This window comes from Triturus cristatus, chromosome 4_2 (assembly GCF_964204655.1).
Source record: "Triturus cristatus chromosome 4_2, aTriCri1.1, whole genome shotgun sequence".
NCBI classification, from domain to species: Eukaryota; Metazoa; Chordata; class Amphibia; order Caudata; family Salamandridae; genus Triturus; species Triturus cristatus.
The window spans coordinates 686,175,004-686,197,892 of record NC_140586.1 but is presented as its reverse complement, the minus strand read 5'-3'; the positions used below and the strand labels follow the sequence as shown (position 1 = coordinate 686,197,892).

General features: G+C 40.9%; 1 protein-coding gene across 4 annotated transcripts in view; it reads right to left on the bottom strand.

Annotated features, from left to right (window-relative positions):
* Nucleotides 1-22,889, bottom strand: part of DAB1 (DAB adaptor protein 1) — a 3,595,579-nt gene that overhangs the window by 231,542 nt on the left and 3,341,148 nt on the right. For all 4 annotated transcript variants that reach the window (XM_085602501.1, XM_085602500.1, XM_085602502.1 and 1 more), the window contains one exon: nt 13,877-14,008. In XM_085602501.1, the coding sequence (XP_085458627.1) occupies nt 13,877-14,008 (132 nt within the window). The remainder of the gene's footprint in view (nt 1-13,876; nt 14,009-22,889) is intronic.

Genomic DNA, 22,889 nt, shown 5'->3' with positions numbered 1-22,889 from the left:
GGGTAGCAATCCTCTGGATAACATTTTCATGGCTGCCTGTCGTTTTTGTTTGTGGAGTTTATATAGAGGAAACCAGGACCAAAGCCATCATGGTGCTTTACCTGAGCACCAGATTGCATTTCACAAAATCAGATTTTTTTTGCCACGAAGAGATTAGGTGATTGGCCCAGGATCGCAGGTTGTTGCATTGATGCTGGGATTCAAATCTTGTTGCTAGTTTCAAAGTCGGCAGCTCAGGTCGCTGGCCCATATCTTGTCAGTTATTATTGGCGTCATTGGCTGCTAGTGATCTTTGAAAGTGGCGGCGTGTAATAACGCCCAGAAGCTCACCCCATTTTTTTTCAAAATTTGCCTCATTCATACTCACTTCATCTCACATTAAACCCCAGATTACCAAATGTTTTGTGCTGGGTTTGCATAACAAAAGTGATGCAAAACAGCGCAAAATGCTTTATTTTTTTACTTTTCAGAGCAAAACCTCTTTTGCATTGGTAAGTTGCCTGAAAGTAACACAAAGCATTGCAAAGCACTATTTTTTGTTACTCTGCATCAAGGGAGTGTTCCATAGGTGGTACATGGGTGTTCTCATGGTTTTTGATGGAAAACCCTATCTAATAGCAATAGTAGACAGTGTTTCGTGCCACAAAATAAATGCCAATTGAAAGCAGGCATTAAATTAGAAATGCTTTTATTTCTCCTAACCGTTCCCATTTTACATGTGTACTGAACTCTACAGAATACATTTGAATGCTAGTCAAAGCTTAATATTTTGTAATGGAATGGCAAAACCTATGCTGGATTCATGCAGACAATATTGTGCAACGGTTTATGCATGGCACTCTGCAGCCTAATTGTGTATAACCACCAGAGAGAGAGAGCTTTGTAGATATGGTGCTATCCTTCTCTCTCCCTATCATATGACGCTGCACTTTGTTGTGTGAAAGTTTTGATAATCTGAGCCTTAGTCTCTTCCCCTCACTTACTCAAACTCACATTCTCTCACATGCTCATTCTCATACTCACTGGTTCTCATTCTCACTTACTGACACAATTGCACACACTCTCTAACTCTGGGCCCTGTTGCAACTGCACCTGCTACACTATTGATAGCTACACCCTCGACTCACTTCCATTTCCACTTCTGCTCCCTCTCACAACCTCCAATCAATCAGTTGTTCTAACATGCTCATACTACTTCATTCACTCTCTCATACTCACTTTCAGCTTTCATTCATGCTCCCAAACTCTGACTCCCACTTTCATTCTCATTGACACTCTCAAACACATACACACACCCTTTCACTAAATCCCAACATGTCAGCAGCAAAGCAGGAATCAGGGGCTTGGCATTGGAAGCAGCAAGCTATGACCCCCAATGAGGGTAAGACGGAGCAGCAAGGGAAGTATTGAAAATGGCACAACCCACCTCACTACCTGTCCCCGCCTCATGACAGGGCTAGAAGCACAGGCCTAAAAGAAGCTGGGATAGTGCTGGGGATCCTGCTCCTGCTGCACTGTGTGGCGTTTCCATGGCTTCAGGGATGCACTGATGTGTGCACTGACATCCCCATTTTAGCAGATATACTGTGCTGCCAGAGGCATGCTTAATGTGTCTGCTAAATACAAAGGATGGTACCTTTGTGAGGGGATCGTGATTGAACTACGCCCCTTACTTGTGCAATCCAGACAACCATGTACAGAGTGTTCTATTCTGAAACAACACTCTGTAGCTGGATCATGCCTCAGACCCCACACAGCTGCTCTGTTCCGATCTCTCACAGTCCACCCCACAGAAGGTCCTTTCATGATTCGTATCCTTTGTGTTTGGTGGACAGACATATAATAGACTGAAGAGGCAGACCAGAATGGCACTGTGGGCACGTCTCCCACAAATTCTTGGCAATAGGTTATAGGCTGAACACTTAGAAGATATAAACAAGTTCTTGCACAGAGAAAAGTACATTCATCTGCATACAGAGACAGTGAAGCTCCATTGCAGACAGTGCTGAGCAACTGTGCAGACATAGACTGAGGTGAGCCAGTTCACAAGCAGAGCTGAGCTCTTTCAGCATTCATTCCTATAACATAAAAACCAAGCTTCTTTGCGGATGAGAAAACAGGATCAGCTATTATTTTATGGGTGTATCACAAGTCGCTCACCTAGGTTAATCGTCCACATGGTATGTTTCTGATAGGGACTGAGGAGGACACGATGGGAGGGAGGATGACAGTGGGAGGGAAGGGATTGAGAAAAGTGATCGAAGAGCATGTGAGAATATGGACAGAATGGTGAGAAAGAGAGGAGAAAGAAAGGAGAGGAGAGTCTGACTGAGATGGAAAAGAACAGAGATTGAGTGTGAAAGGAGAGACATAAGAGTGGGAGGCATATGAACAACACCACAACAAAGATGCTAAGACAAGCTGTATGTTATGATATGAAAGGGTGTTTGTGAAGTGTGCAGCTCACCCCAGAGAGTATCCTGGTGCTCAGAAAGCAGGGGGTATGCTTATGTCGGCTATGAATAGGCCTTGTCCAGGCAAAGAGTCATGTTTTCAGTTTCTTTTTTAGCTCACGTACTGAGGAGGCACCTCCAATGTGTAGGAATGGGTCACTTCAGGCTTAACCCCTTCCCTGCGGGGGTAATTCCGCTGTGACGAGCTCAGCTTGTGATGACTCACAGTGGAGCTGAACTCATGACGAGCTGAGCTCGTCATGACCCCGCCCACTGATTAATTCTCCCGCACAGGTGGGGAATTTATTGCGCGTGGACGGGCCGCGGCTGTTATGACAGGCTCAGCTCGTCATGAGCACAGCTCCACTGTGACTCATGACAAGCTCAGCTCGTCATAAGCATGGAAGGGGTTAAGGCACAAGGGAGAGGAAAGCATGATAGCATCCTCTAGTGCTTTGTATGTGGGGGATGTGTGTGAGCAGGAGTCTAGCTGAGCAGATGTGTCTGGTGGTTGTATTGAAGTTGATGTGTCTGTTGAGGTAGGTGAGGTAGAGGTTGTACAGAAATGTATATCTGTGTGTGATCAGTTTTAAGAGGTGGGTTAGTGAATGGTCTTTGAAGGTTGGGGTGATGTGAATGCAGGGAAAAGCCTGAGTGTGAGTCTGGCCATTGTGTTTTGTATGGTCTGAAGTCTTCTAGCAGTTGGACAGTGATTCTGACAGAATGCATTGCTGTAGTCCAGCTTACTGGTGATGAGGGCCTGGGTGACCATTCTGCATGTGTTGTCTGGGAGCCATTTGATATTTAATTGATTATTTTGAGTATAGGGAATCAGGAAATGCTGACTACATTGACTAATGCAAACTTTGCAAAATATTTCACCCATACGTTTTGCTCCCTTCATCAAAAGTCTGCCTTTAACTGCATCACTGGTTAGTGCTGGTGCTGGCTGTGAATGTTACCTATACCAATCTCCAAAGAAACATGTATGTCACCAGCACACATTTCTATTAGCAAACTAAGCACAGGGTTGGAGTGATGGTGTTGCACATGTGAAAGATTCACTTGGCAGCTATGTTTTAAAATTGTAAAAGGTGGTCTCTTCATGTGGAACATGAAGCATAAACCCTTCAGACACTGAAGGAGTTTGTGTTTTACACATTCACTTCCCTGACTTGGTTGAAGCAGGCAAACCTCAAAGTAAGTGAATGGAAGAGTAAAGCATGAAGCTTGTGAGGGCAGCTCAATTTCAAGGGTGAAATAGGAGGGATTTCTTGCAGGAGCCTCTGTTAGTGCATCTGCTCTAATCGTTAATGTTTGGCTTGGTGGCACCGCAAACAAAGGGAAGGACTCCTGTCACGGTACCCTCAAATCATGGTTTCCTCAGTGGACAAAGGTTATGTATTCTCCCCTATACTTCTAGCTGCACCTTCCATCTTCCTGTAAGAGAGCACCATCTTCCTGTAAGAGAGTTTGTCCATGAGAAGTAACATGACCTCTGCACTGACTGAGCGTGCAGCCGTTGTGCACTGGCTGGAGCTAATGGAGCCCTTTGAGTGCGGTGCAGCAGGGTTATGACCAAGCACACACTTTCTCACATGCACGGGTCTACTCACATATCTTCCTCTGGCAATCTTAGACTTATCCTGCAGAAGTGTCTTATACTGTTGATGCTCACCATAGCAATAATAAATGTATTTTTACATGGCTTCAGCTCCTTCTCTAATATGGCTACTAACACTACTTCCCAGCATTCACACATTTACATATGTGCACCTTTATCCAACGTTCTTTCATTTGCAGAGAAAGAAACAGTGACTGAGTAGAAGTTCGATTTAGTTGTAAATGTTTACTTTTATAAGAAAATTAATTAGTAATTTGGGAAGTGGCTGTATTGTGATAATTTATGATATTGCCTCATTTCTCTCACAGCTGTGCTTAGTCCTTTTAAAGAAGAATTACACGGCCAAAACCCCCAAAAAAGATGAATCAGCCATTGGAACACTTCCTTAGATAACAGAAAATACCACATTAAGAGACAACTTAATTGGGTGCTACCGAAATATAACACATAAATACCCAAATATTTTGCATTCGGTCTACAGGACTTATTGAGATCACTTCTTCGGAGTAGTGCACCACTCCAACTTTGCTTTAATTGCTAAATACCTGAAAACTATTTCTCAGCTACATCTCATTAAATTTATATTTGATCACAGTTAAAACCCAATTACAGAAAAGGACTCGAATAAAATTGCACATACAATCCAAAGAATGTGTCTGAAACCTTCTTTCAACTGTCGAAGGACCTGCCCATTTTAATAGCACAATATCATTATTTCATATACAAGTTAAGCCGGCATAGCCAAAGCCACAAATGTCCTATATCTGAAGTGTCCCATTCTTTCTAATTATAGACAGCTGGATTTGTGAGCTGATTCTGCACCATACTTAGAAATCAATGTGGCAATATGTATTGCACCAGGATTAGCTGCTTTGAGGGTTTTTTATTAAATGTTCCTAAACATTAAATAGTCTGCTACATAAATAAATGATTGAATCTTCAAATCATTTAGACACTAATATTTGATTAGATAGAGGTACGCTGGACCATATCCCTGATTCAAGTCACACTTTTGTTAGTATCTTCAAATAATTTGTGTTATGTTAATATTGATATAGGCACTTTGTTTTTCAAATGAATGCTTCCTTCAAGTAAAATTGTGCTTTCATGTATCATTTTAATAAAAATGTGTACCTCCAAGTTGGTTCCAATCATTTATTAAAACCAGAAAAGAAATAGATGGATGTGCAAACAATGAACATTTTGTTGCACTAAATATTCACTGCTTTAAAATTATAACATTATTTTATAAACTGACATCACAGTAAACAATATTTCAAATTATTATTCATTTCCTTGAGTTGTTTTTTTAGAAATTGCTACAGATAAATGTGTGATATTGTTCTGAATCGGTATTCATTGAAAATATTCAACAATGACATGAGGTGTACCAACAGTGGAACAAAAATAGCTGGGAATTTGTAATTGTGTTTCTAAGCTTATATAACACAAGTAAATGTAATTGTTGAATGACATATACTGATTAATAATAAGTGCTGAGAATAACAATTAATAAACAAAGGGGCTATGATTATCTTCCATCTATTGATTTTCTCAATTCATCCAATTTCAGATGCAGTTTATGTAAATGAGTAGTAGATTATTAGCAATAAATGCATAATGAAGTTATGAAGACACCTTATTTTAACCAGTGTAATATTTCAAACAGTATGAAATGTAATCTTTCAAATGTCATTCTGTTAACGTAGACTTTATATCAGTTTATTGTGCTGTGAAGAGGTAGTGAAGGTATGGTATATAAAAATGGCGAATTAGCCAGCATTATATTTTTCTATTTTCAAAAATATTCTCCTGAATATCCAGAATACGTATATATATCACTACATATATAAATATAGGCAATCAAAAGCCTTTCAACAACATACTATTTTGTAATATTTAATAAAAGTATTTTAGGGAATCATATTCAATTATTGAAATAGTTCCAGATGAAAACGGACAATGTATCTATCCATTTCTAATATGTGGCTAAACACAATGGGGTTTATGCAAAAGGTTTCAGATAAATTTGAGAAAAGTAATTTATACTTCAAACTTACTTTACTTGTCATTGTATGCATTTTATAAAGATTAGGCTAATTCACATACATGCCTTGAGTTATGTTAATGAATTACACAGTCCCTGTGAGGAGCAGAGGACTTGTTTATGGCTAATGAACTAAAGAGCATTGTTCTATTCAATTTTTTCGGCATGTAACTCCATGTGGTAAGTGCAGGAAAATGTGACTTTTGATTACGATAAATGGAAAGTAAGGACTTTTATGTATTTTTCTACAGCTATAAAGGGGGAGTTTTATAGGGAGGGGACAATAGCTTTAGACGTCTAAGTTTGATTTTTATTATTACGTTAAAAATATACACATGTCATGTTTCCTTCCATATATAAATGTTAAAAGACAGACAAGGACCATAAAAGATAAATGAAAAATCATACATTAACTAACCATACATTAGAAACTAAATGCAATTGTCTAAGCCATCATGCTGCTGATTTATACTTTAGAAAACAGGCACACAACATGTTGATTAACAGTATTTAACCCCCTAAGAACAATATTCAATACATACATATATTATTTCCACAAGCATCTCCTTAAATTATTTCAACACTAATAGATTCTTAATTATGCTGCTGATTGAAGCTTAAGAAAACAATCACTTAACATACTGGTTCATTCTAACTACTAGTACTAAATCACCTGTATAAAATAATGTATTTTAAATAATGCCATTCGTTCCTGCTCCTACTTGTTTTTAAAAGTAACCGATCCAAAGTGCCAAGCGCAAGCATAATTCATCAGCCTCTGAGCAACCAATCCTCAATATAAAGTGCAAAGATATTATGTTATGCTATATAAATGTCTAAAGCGCAAACAGAGACCCAAGGCGCTATCTCTGTTAAGTGGGCATAGGACTTATCCTTAGTTGGAGAAAACCCATGTTTTTAAACCCTTGCTAAAGGATAGCAGGTTTGGCCTTTTCTAATGTGAGTAGGAAAAGGGTTCTATTCTTTTGAAGTGGAGGTCACAAAGCTTCTTTTTCCCCAGTTGATCCGTTTGACCCTGAGAACCACAAGTGTCATGGCATCTGAGGAGCACAGGTTTCTTCCTAGGACATACAAATTGAAAGTTTGTTTCAGAAAATCCGTGCCTACACCATGGAGACACTTATATGCAAGACAGAGGACTTTAAACCTTTTTGGAGGCCTGATAGGGAGCCAATGTAACTTTTTGATAGCTTGAGAAGCAGATTTGAATTTAAGAATGGAAGCCAGTAATCTGCCACATTCTGCAGGACTTGTAGCTTGTTAAGATGTTGACATTACATATTTAGGTACAAGCCATTGCAGTAGTCTATCTTTGATAGTAATAATGCAGTTACCACCGTAGTTTGGGTATCCAACGGGATGAAAAGGTAAGATAAATTGCAAAGGTGATCTATAATCTAAAAGAATGTCACGCAGTTCTTAAGTGCATTAACTGAGCAATTACAGATTAAAATCAGTTGTCTGTGTACTAACATCTGTTCATATGTTACTTGCTAACACAGTGTCCTTAAGTCTTGAGAAAATTGTCTCAAAGTATTGACCTAGTTCATGACATAGTCAGTAGCGGTCCGTGGAGGGAGTGACGGTGGGGCAGTGAGGCGGGGCGGGGGAGGGGCAGGGTGGTGAAATGTAAACACCGGAATATGGATGAACGGAGGTAAGTACACATTTAAATAAGTAAAACGAATTTCGTTGCGCGCGCTGCATCGTAAAATGCGATGCAGTGCGCGCAAAGGAATTCATTTAAATGTGTACTTACCTCCGGTCATCCATATTCCGGTGTTTACATTTCACCACCCTCCCCCGCCCCGCCTCACTGCCCTACCGTCACTCCCTCCACGGACCGCTACTGGACATAGTACAATAATTAAATGTGAAAATATTGTGTTAAGCAATGCAATAAGAGTCCTTGTACTTATGACTCTAAAGATTGGGAGCAGCAGACTAACTCTACTATAAATGCTGGGCAGAAAACTAGAAGATGACTCAATGACCTTACGCCACTTGTACAAAATGGGCAATTTCTAGGATTCCCGCTAAGATACAGTAAGCCACTTTTTGGAGACTTCCACTTTGGAAACTGTTGCATTTGTCCTAACCTCAATGTCATCATCCAACTTCTAGTGCCCCTTGCCTATATATCCTTTAGCTAATGCTGCATTTATCATGCCCCCCAGTTCAAACAAATGTGTAAGATGGGGGCATTGCCCACAATCCATGTAGTCACATAGAATATATAAGACCTTGCTGAGGTGTTTAATTATTTCCTAACCAGCAGCATTTGGCCATATAGAACAGTATCCAAAGTCCCCTTTGGATCTACACTGCTTAGGATTTTTGCAGGTTCCCCAGCAATAGATTGTCAGCTTATAGGTAAGATTTCAATATGTACCTAACAGTACCCTCAGCTGCTACCACCATTCTCCCCCTAATAGTTTGAACATCTTTGGAAATATGTATACTTGATACTTATAAGCTCCAACTCATATCAAATCTCTGCATTATCTGACCCGCTAGAGAGACCTAACCATGACCTTCAAATGTTTGTTTAATTTAATTTCTTTCTTTATCAGCATTTTAGAGCCACAGAGAAGCACACGTGTGATTTTTCAAGTTATTTGCCTCTCTTAAAATTGCCACAGAATCATTACCTAGCTCCTTCTCCAATCTTGCCAGTGCCGTAGCCACCAATGTGATCTTAGACTTCTGCGCTTTAAAGTGCGAGAGAAAATTAAGATTCCAACTAAAAGTCATGCCTAAGTATTTATACTCTGAAACCAACTTGACCAGTTGGTCATTTAACCATTAACTCTGCCTATATGTTTTACACTTTCTTGAAGTAAAACACACAGCTTTTGTTTCTGCCATGTTAATTACCAAATCGTTCTCTGTGCAATACCATACAAAGGTCTTCACCAATCCTCAACAGCCCTCATCTCCAGTAAGGCATCTACCTGGCTGATAATATCATTTAGACTGTACAATGTGGTAATACATTCTACCTAGCTTTCTTCCCTTATGGGACTAGCTGCGATCTTTTTCATTGCACCTAATGTATTTCCAACCAAGTTCCAAAAGGTTAGGGAAATGTTTTCCTTCAGACAGTAATAATTCCCATCCATTTATTTTCTCTTTCAAGCCAGATAATTCTCCTTACCTCTTTTCACATCTTTCTACCTAATTTTATAGCTAACGTTTCTTCCATTAATTCAAGTCTTTGGGCTTCATTTATGTTCTTATTAAGCTTTCCTTTTGCTTTGTCATAGTCTAATTTCCTAACTAAAGAGGCACGACTTCCCTGTAATTTATCTGAACATTTTTTTTATATTTTTTAGCGATGCACTATATTTGTATAGAATCTCCTCAGGAGAATTGAATCCATAACCATTCAATAACCCCAGTATCCACCTTTCCGGCTCTATTTTCCCCCTAGATGTCCAGGTGATCCAAATTGAGTTTTTAAACTGGATCTGATTACTGTTAGCTCATATATCTCTATTACACACACCATATGTGAGTGTTATTTGTAGGTGTTAATAGTAGCTGCCCTCCTTTTCCCCCACCAATAGATCTATTACCATAGAAATATATCCTGCAGAAATAATTGCATAATCAATCAGTGAAGTACTAAGTCTATTATCAAATGTACTTTGAGCCACGCAATCACTGATAGTCCTACCATTCAAAATGGTCATGTTAAGTCGCTTTAAAGCTAAACAAAATTTCCTTCCCAGTTGAGTATACTTCACTTCCTTTAAACTATTGGGATGCACAGAAATCTATCCACCTTGCACACCTCATCATCTTCGTTAGCTGATAGTAGTGTTTTAAAGTTAAAATCCTCAAAAAGCAATATGGGTGCAGCTGAATAACTATATCCTATTTCCTTAATTAAATATATGAACATACCCAATTGTCGACCTGTCTCCTTATTCGGTGGCAAGTACATATTTACTATAATAAGCATTTTACTACAGGGATTGTCCTATCTCATAATTGCTACCTTGCTATCAGCCACTACTATTGTTATAAAATCTGGGGATTTATTAACATTTATGTTGCTCTTAATATCCTTCTGGACAGCAACTAATGTCAATAAACCACCCCTTGGATACCCAAAAATACCCTTTTCGACTTTGCTATAGGATGCTATATATTCGTCAAATTACAACTGTTTACAACATTTGTTGCCTATGTTTTTGGGCAAGCCACTATTGTGCATCTCTTTTCATTCAATTTATTTTTGAGATATTGTTTGTTTACCCTTATCCCTGCTATAGTCCGAGAATGCCAGTACATTGATTCATCAGGAAGAAATTGCTTTCACTGCTAATGCGTTGGAATTAATGACTGCTGCCACCCACCTCCAATCTTGTGCCTTAGTCCCCTCATTGTATTTCACTTAATTATCTGAGACGATCTTATGACCTGCGTCTGATTCAAGTATTTTTAATCTTTTGATGCCAATCCATGGCTGGAAGTTGTTTATTTATTCCCCCAAGTGTAGACTTTGCCAATAGTAAATGATTTGCCCCGACGATGCTCTGCTGACCATTCCCCACTTTCTTCATACAAATCAAATCCCCATCGTCTCATATCATCAATAGCTTTCAAAATGAGTTCCAATACCACTCACACATTTAAATACTATGGCATATGGCCATTCTAACTCATCTGCCTGATCACGTGGTATAGATACTTGTGATATATCTTTTGAAGTGATTTTTGATAATGATAGAATGGAGCTAAAAACTGACAAGATATTGATCTACATCATAAATGGGTTAGGGGTCCAATCAGCCAAAATATCAGCTATGCTTAGCGATAATGGTTCTTCCTCCCTAGCGTTAAGTTCATATTTCTCGTACTTACTTTAACTCTAAACAAGTTAGTTTGGACATCATTACTTCCCCATGTGATCGAAGTGGCCTATGTTCTTCTACCGAAGCTGAGCTCATATGGCTTATTTATTTGTTTATTATTTCCAGCATGTAAACCCAAATCTCTAATTCCACTATATACTCTTTTTACTAGACTGGCAACTTCCTTTTCATTCTCTGTGCCTAGTAGATTACCTTGCTATATCAAATTAGATGGAGCTAAGTTATCTAAACCCCCCCTCCAAAGCTGCATCTTGCTGAATGGACGTAATTTCTAATTGATGGTGGACTGCGATCCCAATTCATCTACACTGCATGAAAACGCCATTTGGCTTTCTTTGTTATCCTCATATTCTTTTTTTTCTTCCTCCTCCCACAAGCTTTCCTAGATGTATTTATATGGAAAATAGGGAAAACATCTGCATTAGTTGCCTTCCCACTTTCTTCTATTGTTCCTGTTTTTATACATGCATCAATGTTTGTGCCATTTGTTGAGTTAATCTCCCCTTCCTCTCCCTTCATTACTTCATTGTTCCCCTGCCTGGAGTTTGCTTCTGGGGTTAATTTTGTAAATTACCAGAAAAGTTCAAGTTGTTCAAGTGTTTCAGTATTACGGAGGCAATATAGATAGTATGGTCTGGCTCATTCAGCTTTGTAGAAAAAAGCAACATATTCTACTGTTGTTTGCTTCACCTTTAAAAAAACAAATCCTTGTTACCCCAGTTTGATATATGAGAAATTACTGAAGTGGCATCTGCACTTAATTTGGGGTGCTACTAATTAATAATCCAAACGCAAAAAACACATTTTATATTTGCCATGCTGAGCTAAAGCCTAAAAGTTGTACAACAATTATGAAAATGTATAAATCACGGACAGGAAAATAACAAATATTTTAGGGAATGGTGTCCGCTTAGAAGTAAATCTATAGAAAAAACAACATAATAAAAAGTGCAATGCACATTTGTTATATATGAGTCGCACAGCTGTCCATTGACATGAAAATGCTATCCAGAGAATATCTATTCAGTGCAATTATGTCACAGCAGATACAGTATTTTATTACCAGCATGTGGCAGGAAAAGAAAGAAAAAAAGGAAAACCTGCAGCCACCTAAATGTCTCTGTCACTGGTGATGTTTTATAAATAACAAGTTTTTCCGTAGTGTTATGCATTTTACTCTTTTTCATTGTAAGGAAAATAAACAAACATCACCTCTTAACCAATATTTCAAATCGCAGGCAGCTACAATAATTCAGTTTCACTTAAAGCCGTTGAACCAGCAATTTTAAAAAGCAGATGGAACATAAATCACATTTAAACTGGGGACTCAAAGTGCAAGCAACATAATTAACTGGTATCTGAAGATAACACAGAAAACAAATAAAATTAAACACTCTTTCCACCAGTTTTGCCTATGAAGAAAAAGGAACTACTTTTAGATGGATGTCATCAATGTGCATAGCCATAGGGCTGTGACTCAAAGAGAATGTAACCAATGGGAAAAGTGGACTGACCCCATGCTAAATGCTGTATGCGTGGTTGGTGGTAACAAAATGTAAATGGCAATTTGACAGTCCAATGGGAGAAACCCACTGAATAAAAGTGTCTCTATGTAGGTACACCATGTAGGAACGTTCTGGAAAACCACAATTTTAACAAAACAGCTGAAGCTGTCTCAAAGGCCAGACCAAACAAAGAAAAAGTCTGTAAAAGCTCTGCAGATAGCTCCACATAAACATCATTTACTTTACTCGCAAGTGTTGTAGTAAATTATTTGCATGCTTTAGGATATTACACAATAAACACAACCAAACCATACCCCATCACTTACTGAATTGTGGTGCATGGGCATGGGACCATACAATTACAGATGGAAGGCTGGTAAAAAAGGGGATATTTTTTTCATAGTGTTCTGAGTGACATCGTAAATAACTTGAAATTGATTCATGTTGCCTATCAAATATCTCTTGATGAAATACATCTTTTTTATTCACAGTCACTCATCTATGATTCTATGACTGCCAGAAAAAATAGCGATCTGCATTATCATATAGAACAATGTAGTAGTACTGACAATAAAAACAGGCGAAAATCAGGTTTTTGCATTATCCTTGCACTGTGCTTCTTAGTAAATGTAGCCTATTAAAAGCATGCCCTTCACTTGGACTCTCTCGTAAGAATGGCCAATTTAGCTGTAGATTTTATACACACACACAGACATGCATGCACATGTGGCCTTACCTACTCATATTTATGCATATAAAGAGCACTTCAATTATTTGCTTTCTTGAGCGAGAGTCACATGCTTCATATAGACCTTTGTAGTAGTAGTAAGAAATTTTAGGAGCCTATTATCTATTTATTAATTAGGCTCAAGTTGTTTGTCTCTCTCTCTCTCTCGCTCACACACACACACACACACTCCCACACCCACTCCCACATGCACACACACAGATACCCATCCCCATGCACCCACAGAAAACATAGTATTACTGTGTTTACAAGTGCAAGCAATTCTTGGTATCAGCCGGTCAAAAAAAGTGACTGTAGCATAGTGGAGCGGGGTGGTCTTTCAAAATGGGCGCACATGCACTAGTTTTAAAACTGGCGACACTAAATTCATTTCACACACCCTACTGAACAAACAGCAGGCGATCATGCATTTTAGCAAATACGGACCAATTTGAGATCAAAGGTTTTACACGGCTGTTAGCAGGGAAAAGTGGCAACAAAAGAAATATATCACTTTCTCAAATTTCAAAGTAATGCGACCCCTATATTAACTTGTAATACAACACAAAATGATGAATACAGATACTGCACACATTGTTCATCTATAGGTACTCACTGCTTGAGCTGTTTTTATTGCCACAAATCTATGGTTTCCTTCCTTTCCACAGACATATCCAAAGGCTCTGTGGTCCGTGATATCCTTGGCAATGTAAGAAATTTCATGAACTGCATGATGATTTTGTAATGCCTGAAATAAAAAAAAGACATTGTTCAAAACTTTTTGGTTTAATTTTATCTGTGTCTACATTGATGGGCATATCAAAAAGGGATAATTGCACACATGGAGTTTATGATTCTTTCATAGAATATCAAGAGATACATTTCCACTTAGAAAAGAGCAAATGAAGGTTAATTTATGTTCATAGTATCCTTTCAATGTAAGTGTTTCGTGATAAGGCCAGCAGCAGCAAAGTACACAAATGTCCTACACCAGTACCATCTGAAATTATCCTATGTTTCATGTTTTTTGTAGCTATGTTTAATGTTCATTTAAAGTCATTATCTCATATGTTAATCTTTGTTTTGAGCTCACTTTTTCTGTGGTGCTAAAATAGTAAATCATAAATGAGTTAACTTTCTAGCAGTTATTCAAACTAGAGTGTTGAAAAAAGGCATTGTAGAAGTGTGTGTTTTTTATCAATGTATACATATTGGTAGGTAAGTTCATACAGGATCTTAAACAAATGGCCAAACATAGAAATATGAAACGATCAACTTGCAAAACAAACAACATTGACAGAATCTCTATATTTGCCAACATCATATCAAACAAACCAATCAAACATAAACAGTACATTTTCTAAATGCTAAATATTATAGATTTCACCACACCAGCAGTCTTGTTAACATGATTAATTTAAATATGTATTTTACATGATGTTCTCATGTTGGTCCCTTTAATATTAATTCTAATTTTGTATTTTATTTGCTAATTGTCCTAGAGTTGATGTCTGAATCTATATTAATTGAAGATGATATGTTTTTAGAGCTCTAAGAAAACTAACAGAGCCTGTTATCATATGAGGATGCACTGTTCACATGCCCTTACGGTGCGCAATGAAACTTAATTCTAACTAAATCACAATAATCTCACGTTTTTTCGTCATCAACATTGCTTCAACAAATTACTAATTAATATTGCTCATCATATTTTCATCAAATGCATTTTTAGACATTGAAATTAATGCAACATCAATCCTCGGTGAACAGTCCAAATTTTCGTGTTTATTCATTGATTCACTTTTGAGTATTATTCATTCTTGCGTTTTTGCGATTCTTCGCCACTTGAAGACAAACATTTGTATTGCCCAATGCATTTCGGTGCAAACACCTTCATCAGGGGAATACTGTAAATAATACAATGCTATACGTCAGAAAATAATTCATTTTTGTTCCAAAAACTCAATATTTTCAAAATGTCTTTCAAGCAATAGGCATCACCAGTGGTTCCTTATATAATGCGAATGCGAATGCCATCATGAAAGTTACTCTTAGTATTCTAAATCACGCACAACGAACAGTACTGTGACCCTGTGTAAAAAAGAATATGTGTGCCATAACTCAGGACTTCCTTAACTGGTGGTCACTGAGCCCAACCCTGTTCGACACATATATAGCCCCTTTGGACAGTCTGATCATGAACATCATATTATATTCTGACGACACTCAGGTCATCCTCTCCCTGTGAACATCAAAGCCAGCTTCCACATGTGCATAACCAGCATAGCCAGCTGGATGCAAAACAACTGCCTCAAACTCAACCCCGAAAAAACTGAGGTACTCATGTTTGAAAGCAACACATCCCTGTGGGATGACTCCTGGGGGCCAGCAGAGCTCGTCCCCCCTCCCAGACCTTGAGAGCACTTTAGAACCTTGGCATCATAGTTGACAGCAAGCGCACCATGAAAAAACAGATAAACACAATGTCCTCAGCCTGCTTCCTCACTCTCCACAAGCTCTGGAAAATCTTCAATGGACTCACCATCAGCAACAGATGCACAATCACTCAGGCCCTTATCACCAGCTTCCTCAACTATGGCAATACCCTCGACATTGGGTTGACCTCACAGCTGCTGAAAAAACTTTAAATCATTCAGAATGTAGCAGCCAGGCTCGTATTCGACTTCCAGAGGTGAATCCACATCACCCCTCACCTCAGAACACCCCACTGGCTCCCCATCCACAAGCGGTACCAGTGCACAACAAAGGATCAGCCTACCTTAACCACAGGTTGAACTTCCACCAACCCATCAGACATCTACGCTCAACATCCCTCTCCCTCGCCCACACTCCCTACTTCCTCCAAAGCAGGAGAAGTGGCCGCTCCTTCTCCCACTTTGCCATCAAGGTCTGGAACAGCCTTGGCCACCAGACCTCCCCACTCCTGCTGGAGTTCCGAAGTGAGTTAAAAACCTGGCTGTTTGATTGACCAGGCCCAGCAGCAGCCAAAGCCTTGATGCCCTAGAGGGTAACAGCAGCGCTTTACAAATCCGAATTGATTGATTGACTAAAACTGCTCAACTGAACTCAATAGATCGGAACCAAGGCGTGATTTGCTGCCTACCTCATTGCATTAGGTTAGGTAGATAAACCAGGTTTATCCCAGTCAGAGATTTTACCTTAGGACTTGTCCTAAAACATGGAAGCACAAAATATTCAGTGGGGCAAGGCAGCAGTCTTTGATCTAAGAGGGCTCCAAAAGGTTGGATATTCATTGGACACAGTCACTGTGCAGTCATTGTTTTTGGTGGCAAAAAGTCAGAGCAGGAGAAATTGGAATTTATCACCTAGAGAAGCACTCTCAACGGCCAGATACACTTGGCGCCTTCACTCAGCCAAGATTTTTAAAGTCGTACTCAGTCACTTTTCAGAGCTCAGAATACTTCAGTGGGGCAAGGCTGCAGGCTGCAGTCAAAGAGGGCTCTGTGAGACCAGACACCTTCTACATGAGTTCCCACTGAATCAAATTTGCTGCTTCAGAAATGCTCTGAGCGGGAAGAACCTGAATCTGAAGTCCAATGGCAATGCACCTTGGTCGGAATAGCTTGACAGGTTTATCTCAGGGCACATCAAAGTTGAAAAAGTTTTGAAGTTCCAGTTGTTCAGTGGTGGTAAGATAATGCCAACCAGACACAGCCAAGGACTCCATGACCTCAGACACAGCACTTGGAGGTCTGGAATCACTCCAGCAGAGGCCAACAGAAGGGTCCAGGACAGGTCCAGTGGACAGTTGCAGAAACAGCCTTTTTTAGCTTGTTGGGTCCCTGTAACTTGAACAGAAGGTCAGCTATATGACCCTTGGAGTACGTGTCTTTTTTCTGAGTACAAGGGATTGCAGGTTCAGTCTCTCAGAACTCCTCCCAGGTCTCAGACAGCATGTTCAGTACTCTTCTGATCTTTCATGGACTAAGTATTGTTCTGCAGTGGGTGCCAGGGATGTCACATTTATGCCTGCAACTAGCTTGTGGATGAGGCTACTTTTTGGCCCTTCTCTAGCCAATGGGGTAAAGGTTCCCAGGGGTAACCCTACTCATGTTTACAGCAATTTCTATCTGCCTTACTACAAACAGCAATGGCACGGCAATGGCATGTTGCCCAATATCTTGAACTCTGACAGCAAGGCGTGTTCATGGGAGAGTACTATGGAAAGCACCACTGTCCTCCCACATCTAACACAACAAGCATTTGCAATGCAAAAGGTCTCGCATTTGCGAGAGTTTGAGCTATTGGTATTGTAAATGACCATGTCTTTTATTTATGTTTTTAAAAAACCTGCAAGCAGTGTGTAAACACACACATTGTACTTATAGTCTTTGCTTACGAGAAGCAAGGCAGGCTGTAAAAAAGGTGCAGTTACTGCCACCCTTGCTTCTTGGAAGCAACGACTGTAAGCAGTGCATGTTTTCAGCACCGCTTGCAGGTTCTAAAAAACATAAATAAAAGGCATTGCCATTTACAATGCCAATAGCTCAAACTCTGGCAAATGCTTGTTTTATTTCAAGTTACTTTCGTTGGTATGAGGTGTACCAATGCTTATGCTGCGGTCTTCTAGGCAGTGCTCCGTGCACTAGCCCTTTTTTATTTTTTTTATTACCAAGTTAGCACTGACCCTATCCCTGGTTTTATCCCGAATGTCTCAAGGCATGGATTTCAAAGCCAACTGCAGTGATGACCCTTTCACTCGGATGAGTAGCGATGTCAAGGTGTACAAGCACAAGACACAGTGACATCTGTCCAGCACACACCCAGCATGCATCTGGGGTGTGATTCAAGCAGAATAAAATAGTTTTCCTGTGCACGAGCAGGACCTGCCAACTATTGTTGTGTGTGTTGGGTGTTTTACTGCTGCGCCTGTAAAGCACGCACTCCAACGCCCTTCTCAAAACACTGGCTTTTTAAGATGTACAGGGCTGATCCACCAGGGGAAGGAAGTGTGTATACTGGACAGCAAGGATTACTGATTAGGTTGTGGTTCACACATGCAATTTGCAAACAATGTAACTTCATCCCAGGAAATGCAGAATTAAGTCAAAAGGAAGTCGCTCACCACAGAAGAATATTTACGATGAACTGGGCTCCAAAACATCTGTAATAAAACACTAGGTTAGGCAGCAGCGATGTTTCTCGGGCTGGTGAAAGATTAAGCACAATCATAACTGGGAGTGTTAAAAGGAAAGCCTTTTATTGCAGCTGGATACTCGTGAAACGCTTTATAGGTAAAAGCGAGAAACTGCTTAATAGGATGCTGCTGCGCAAGACACCACTAGTTATTCACACACGGAAGTTAGGAGAATGAGCCGGACAAATAAGAAATCACCCGCCAGAACCAGTCCTGTAGTCATCGCACCGGTAAAGAGCAAGCAATGCTAAGCAGAAAGCAAGATTAGGTTCAAGAGACCACCCACCGCACTCATGCTGACGTCACACAAACATCCCTTAACAAGTTCTCAACTAATCACGGTGCGATAAGTTCACAGTGCGTCTTACACTGCACAGCTGTGGAAGCAGTCTGGGCACGCAACTCTTAGGTGACGTACAATCCTATTGGCTGCTGACACGAGGCTCCTTTCTCTGCCAAGATGGCGACTAGTTGAGTAGCGTCCTCTGCACTCAGGATCAGCGCCTGACACTGACTGGTGTAGGCGTGGTCTGGTTTCTGTTCCAAGCCGGGGTGAGATGCAAAGAGGTAACGGCACCGAAGGGCGAAGACACAAGCTTCTGTTCCAAAGGTAAAGGTCAAGATACACTGCTCTGTGATTGCAGCGGCACAGGGAAGCACTATATGGTGAGTAAGTGAAGGGGGACGGAAGTCATGGGTTGTTGGGCAGTAGGAATCTACGATGGCCGTGTGGGAGGATCAAGGTGTTTGTGGATGAGAGGACAGGCACTTTGGAGCAGCAGGTGTTTTAAGTAGCTTAGTGGTGGAGTGCGAGTGAAAGAGGAGTAAAAGGTTTGTTGGTCATGTGTTTTGGCATAATGTGTTGGGGTGGTGTGTGAATATGTATAATTAAGAGCGCTGTGGATGAGATGATTGTTGAGGGTAATCTAGAGCTCCGACGACGAGAGGATAGACTGAAATGAAGGTAGACACGATAAAACAATCTGTCTCCGTGGAGCCGACGGGGGTATGGAAAGTGAAAGTGCATGAGGCTGCTGAGGGCGGAAGGGGGACAGGAGATGTGCACGCCACGTGGCTGTACACATCATTGCAAGTGCGTCTTCACAAGCGCGTTCACCGGCTCCAATCCGCCAAAAGCCTGCGCGTGCCCATCTCCTGTCCCACTTCCGAGGCAAGTCAGCAACAATAGATCTCGCTGGCGACAGCGCGTCGCGCTGCATTCGCCAGGTGAGACCTAAAACCCAGCTTAAAGCAGGCCCTGGGCCCACATCAAGACAGGAAAAAGGAGCCTTGTGGACACAAGCAGTGGCGAACATAAACAGAGTCTTCTAGCAACTAGACAGTGAATACAGAAACATTGTGTTCCGGTCCTTTTTAATCCCGTTTGAGAGCACAAGTGTTTTACATGCATCTATTTAGACCTTTCATGCAGAATTTGACAGAGGTGTGTCAACATCCCTGCCCATTCAGGTCGACCTGTCAATCAAAGTGGTCTATTGTGTAGCTCCTTGGAGGAATTTCACAGCTCATTAATGTCAAGCACTTGATTGACAGTGGCTGGAGAGCAATGCAGATTAGTGTCCAGGAGCGCAAGAAAGGGAAACCTTTGTAAACATTACTTTTCCCAGATGTTGGACCTGTCTCTTTCTGCTGGTTTACCCTAAACGTTTTGCATTCTCTCCTCTTGTTTTGCAGGATTCACTTTTGTAGGCTCTAGGGGCCCGATTCACAGAACTAACTTAAGACAAAATCCTAAACTTACTACCATTTTGGTATTCACAGAAGGCACTTACTCATTTCGGTATTCACAGAAGTCACTTACTCATTTCGGTATTCACAGAAGTTAGGAGTCCTAACTTTAGGACTCCTAAATGCCTTCTGTGAATACCGAAAGTCTTAAAATTAGGATTTTTCTCAGTTTAGTAGTAGTAAAGTTAGGAGTCCTAACTTTAGGACTCCTAAACTGAGAAAAATCAAAATTGTAAGACTTTCGGTATTCACAGAAGGCATTTAGGAGTCCTAAAGTTAGGACTCCTAAATTCTGTGAATACCGAAGTGAGTAAGTGTCTTCTGTGAATACCAAAATGAGTAAGTGCTTTCTGTGAATACGAAAATGGTTGTAAGTTTAGGATTTTGTCTTAAGTTAGTTCTGTGAATCGGGCCCTAGGACTCTGCACACTTTATCACTGCCAACTAGTGCCAAAGTGCTTGTGCTCACTTCTGTAAACATGGTAAAATTAGCTTACAGCCAATCAGCGTACTTAATTTACTTGTAAGTCCCTATTAAAATGCTATACCAGGGCTGGTAAATTAAATGCTACTAGGGGGCTTTTAGAACTTATTGTGCCACTACTTAAATATCCCATTAAAAACATGTTTCAGGCCTGCCATTTAGCCAGGCCAAAACCTTCCTTTTTATTACATATACGACACCCCTTGGGTTGGCCCTAAATAGCCCACAGGGCAGGGTGTATTATATTTAAAAAGTTGGACATCTGCACCAAGGAGCGCTTTTATGATGGAGGGAATAAGGCCGGGAAGCTGTTGGCGTGCCAGATACGCTACCAAATAATCCAACGTTGCATAGTAGAGATAGAAACCCCACACGGTAACACAGTGCAAGGAAATGAACTAATAACTCTTGAATTTGAAAACTTCCACACATCGCTCTACATGGCAGATTCCTTATATGAAGCAGCAGCAGTGGCATATATCGGTCAGGCATAGGTCGCCTTTATCCCAGCCGCAGAAGCAGACAAATTGGATGCAGACATCAAACCAGACGAGGTGCTGAGGGTGATCCAGGGACTGGCGTCGGGCAGGGCTCCAAGGGAAGACGGGTTTTCCTTGGAATTTTTGTCCCAAGCTTCGTCCCACTACTCATGCAACTCTTTAACTCCTTCAGCTCTGAAGGAACTATACCCACTTCCAGGCGCATGGCCACGTTGGTGGTCTTGCCAAAGCCAGGCAAGGATACAAAGAAATACGCTTCATACCGCCCCATTTCGCTGTTGAATGTAGATCTTAAAATCTTAACTAGCATACTGGCGGCTTGCTTAACACCACACATACAGGGACTGGTGGACCCCGACCTGTCGGGATTTATCTCCAACTGAGGTTGTAGTCACGGCACCAGACGATTATGTCACCTTTTGACAAGACCCAACGCTCTCAGAAACTGTTCTTGCTCCTGTCGGTAGATGCCGAGAAGGCTTCTGATTGGGTCAAGTGGCCATATCTGTGCCCGGTCTTGGCAAGATTTGGCATGGGACTGCGGTTCTTGCAGTGGGTCAATAGCACATAGCATCTGAGGTAAGAATTAATGTGTATATGGTCAGGTCTCACCCCTGTAAAATCTGGAGAGGCACCTGACAGGAGTGTCCCTTATCATCTCTCCTATTTGCTCTAAATATGGAGCCTTTCGCGGAGCGTATCTGATGACATGCCGCAATCACTGGAATTTACATGGGGGATAGCGAACACAAGATTTCCCTCTACGCTGATGATGTGGTGCTCTTTCTCACTCAACCACTCACCTCCATACCTCCACTCATGCAGGATTTGGCCAAATTTGGCCTGGTCTCAGGCTTTACGATTAATATTCAAAAGACACAAGCTAGGGCGATTACAATTGGTCTTTCCCTGTGGGTGGGCCGAGTCGGGCATCCCCTATCTAGGCCTCCAATTATTCTCCAAGCTTGACCATACAACACGCGAGAACTATGGTACCCTACTGACCAACACCCGGGCAGACCTCCAGCGTTGGAGACAACTCACACTGTCCTGGCTGGGTAGGCTGACCACAGTAAAGATGACTATATTGTTCGCATACTGTACGTAATGCAGACTCTCCCGCTGCAGCCCCCACCCCAGGTACTCGCCAAACTGCAGCACCTCTTGGTGGATTTCATTTGGGGTGGGAAAAAAGCCTGCATGGCACGCCAACAAACTTATTTGAAACAACCGGATGGTTGACTGAGGGTTTCGCACCTAGTGCGGTACTATCAAGCAGACCAATTGCGATATATGGGAGAATGGTACTGGCTAATGTCTGAAAAACATTGGTGCTTCATTGAGCGGGCAATAGTGGGCATACAGATGTGGAAGGTTCCATGGCTACCCAGGTGGTACCACCCAGTGAGAGTATAAATTTACCCGGTGTTGCGAGTCATGATGACTGCCTGGAAGAGGGTTCAGGTGGCACAGGGTCTTTCTACTCCCACATCCCCATTGACCCCTTTCATAGGTCACCCGGAGTTTCTGCCGGCTCGTAATGGACAAGGCTACCTTACATGGCAAGAAGACAACTGCAAAAGGGTGGCTGATCTCTTTTATGAGACAAGGATAATGAATTTCCCCCAGCTGTCAGCAGGCCACGGTCTCCCTAAAACAATGTACTGGCAGTACCTTGCCCTAAGACACTGGGTTACACAACTAAATATTAGCATAC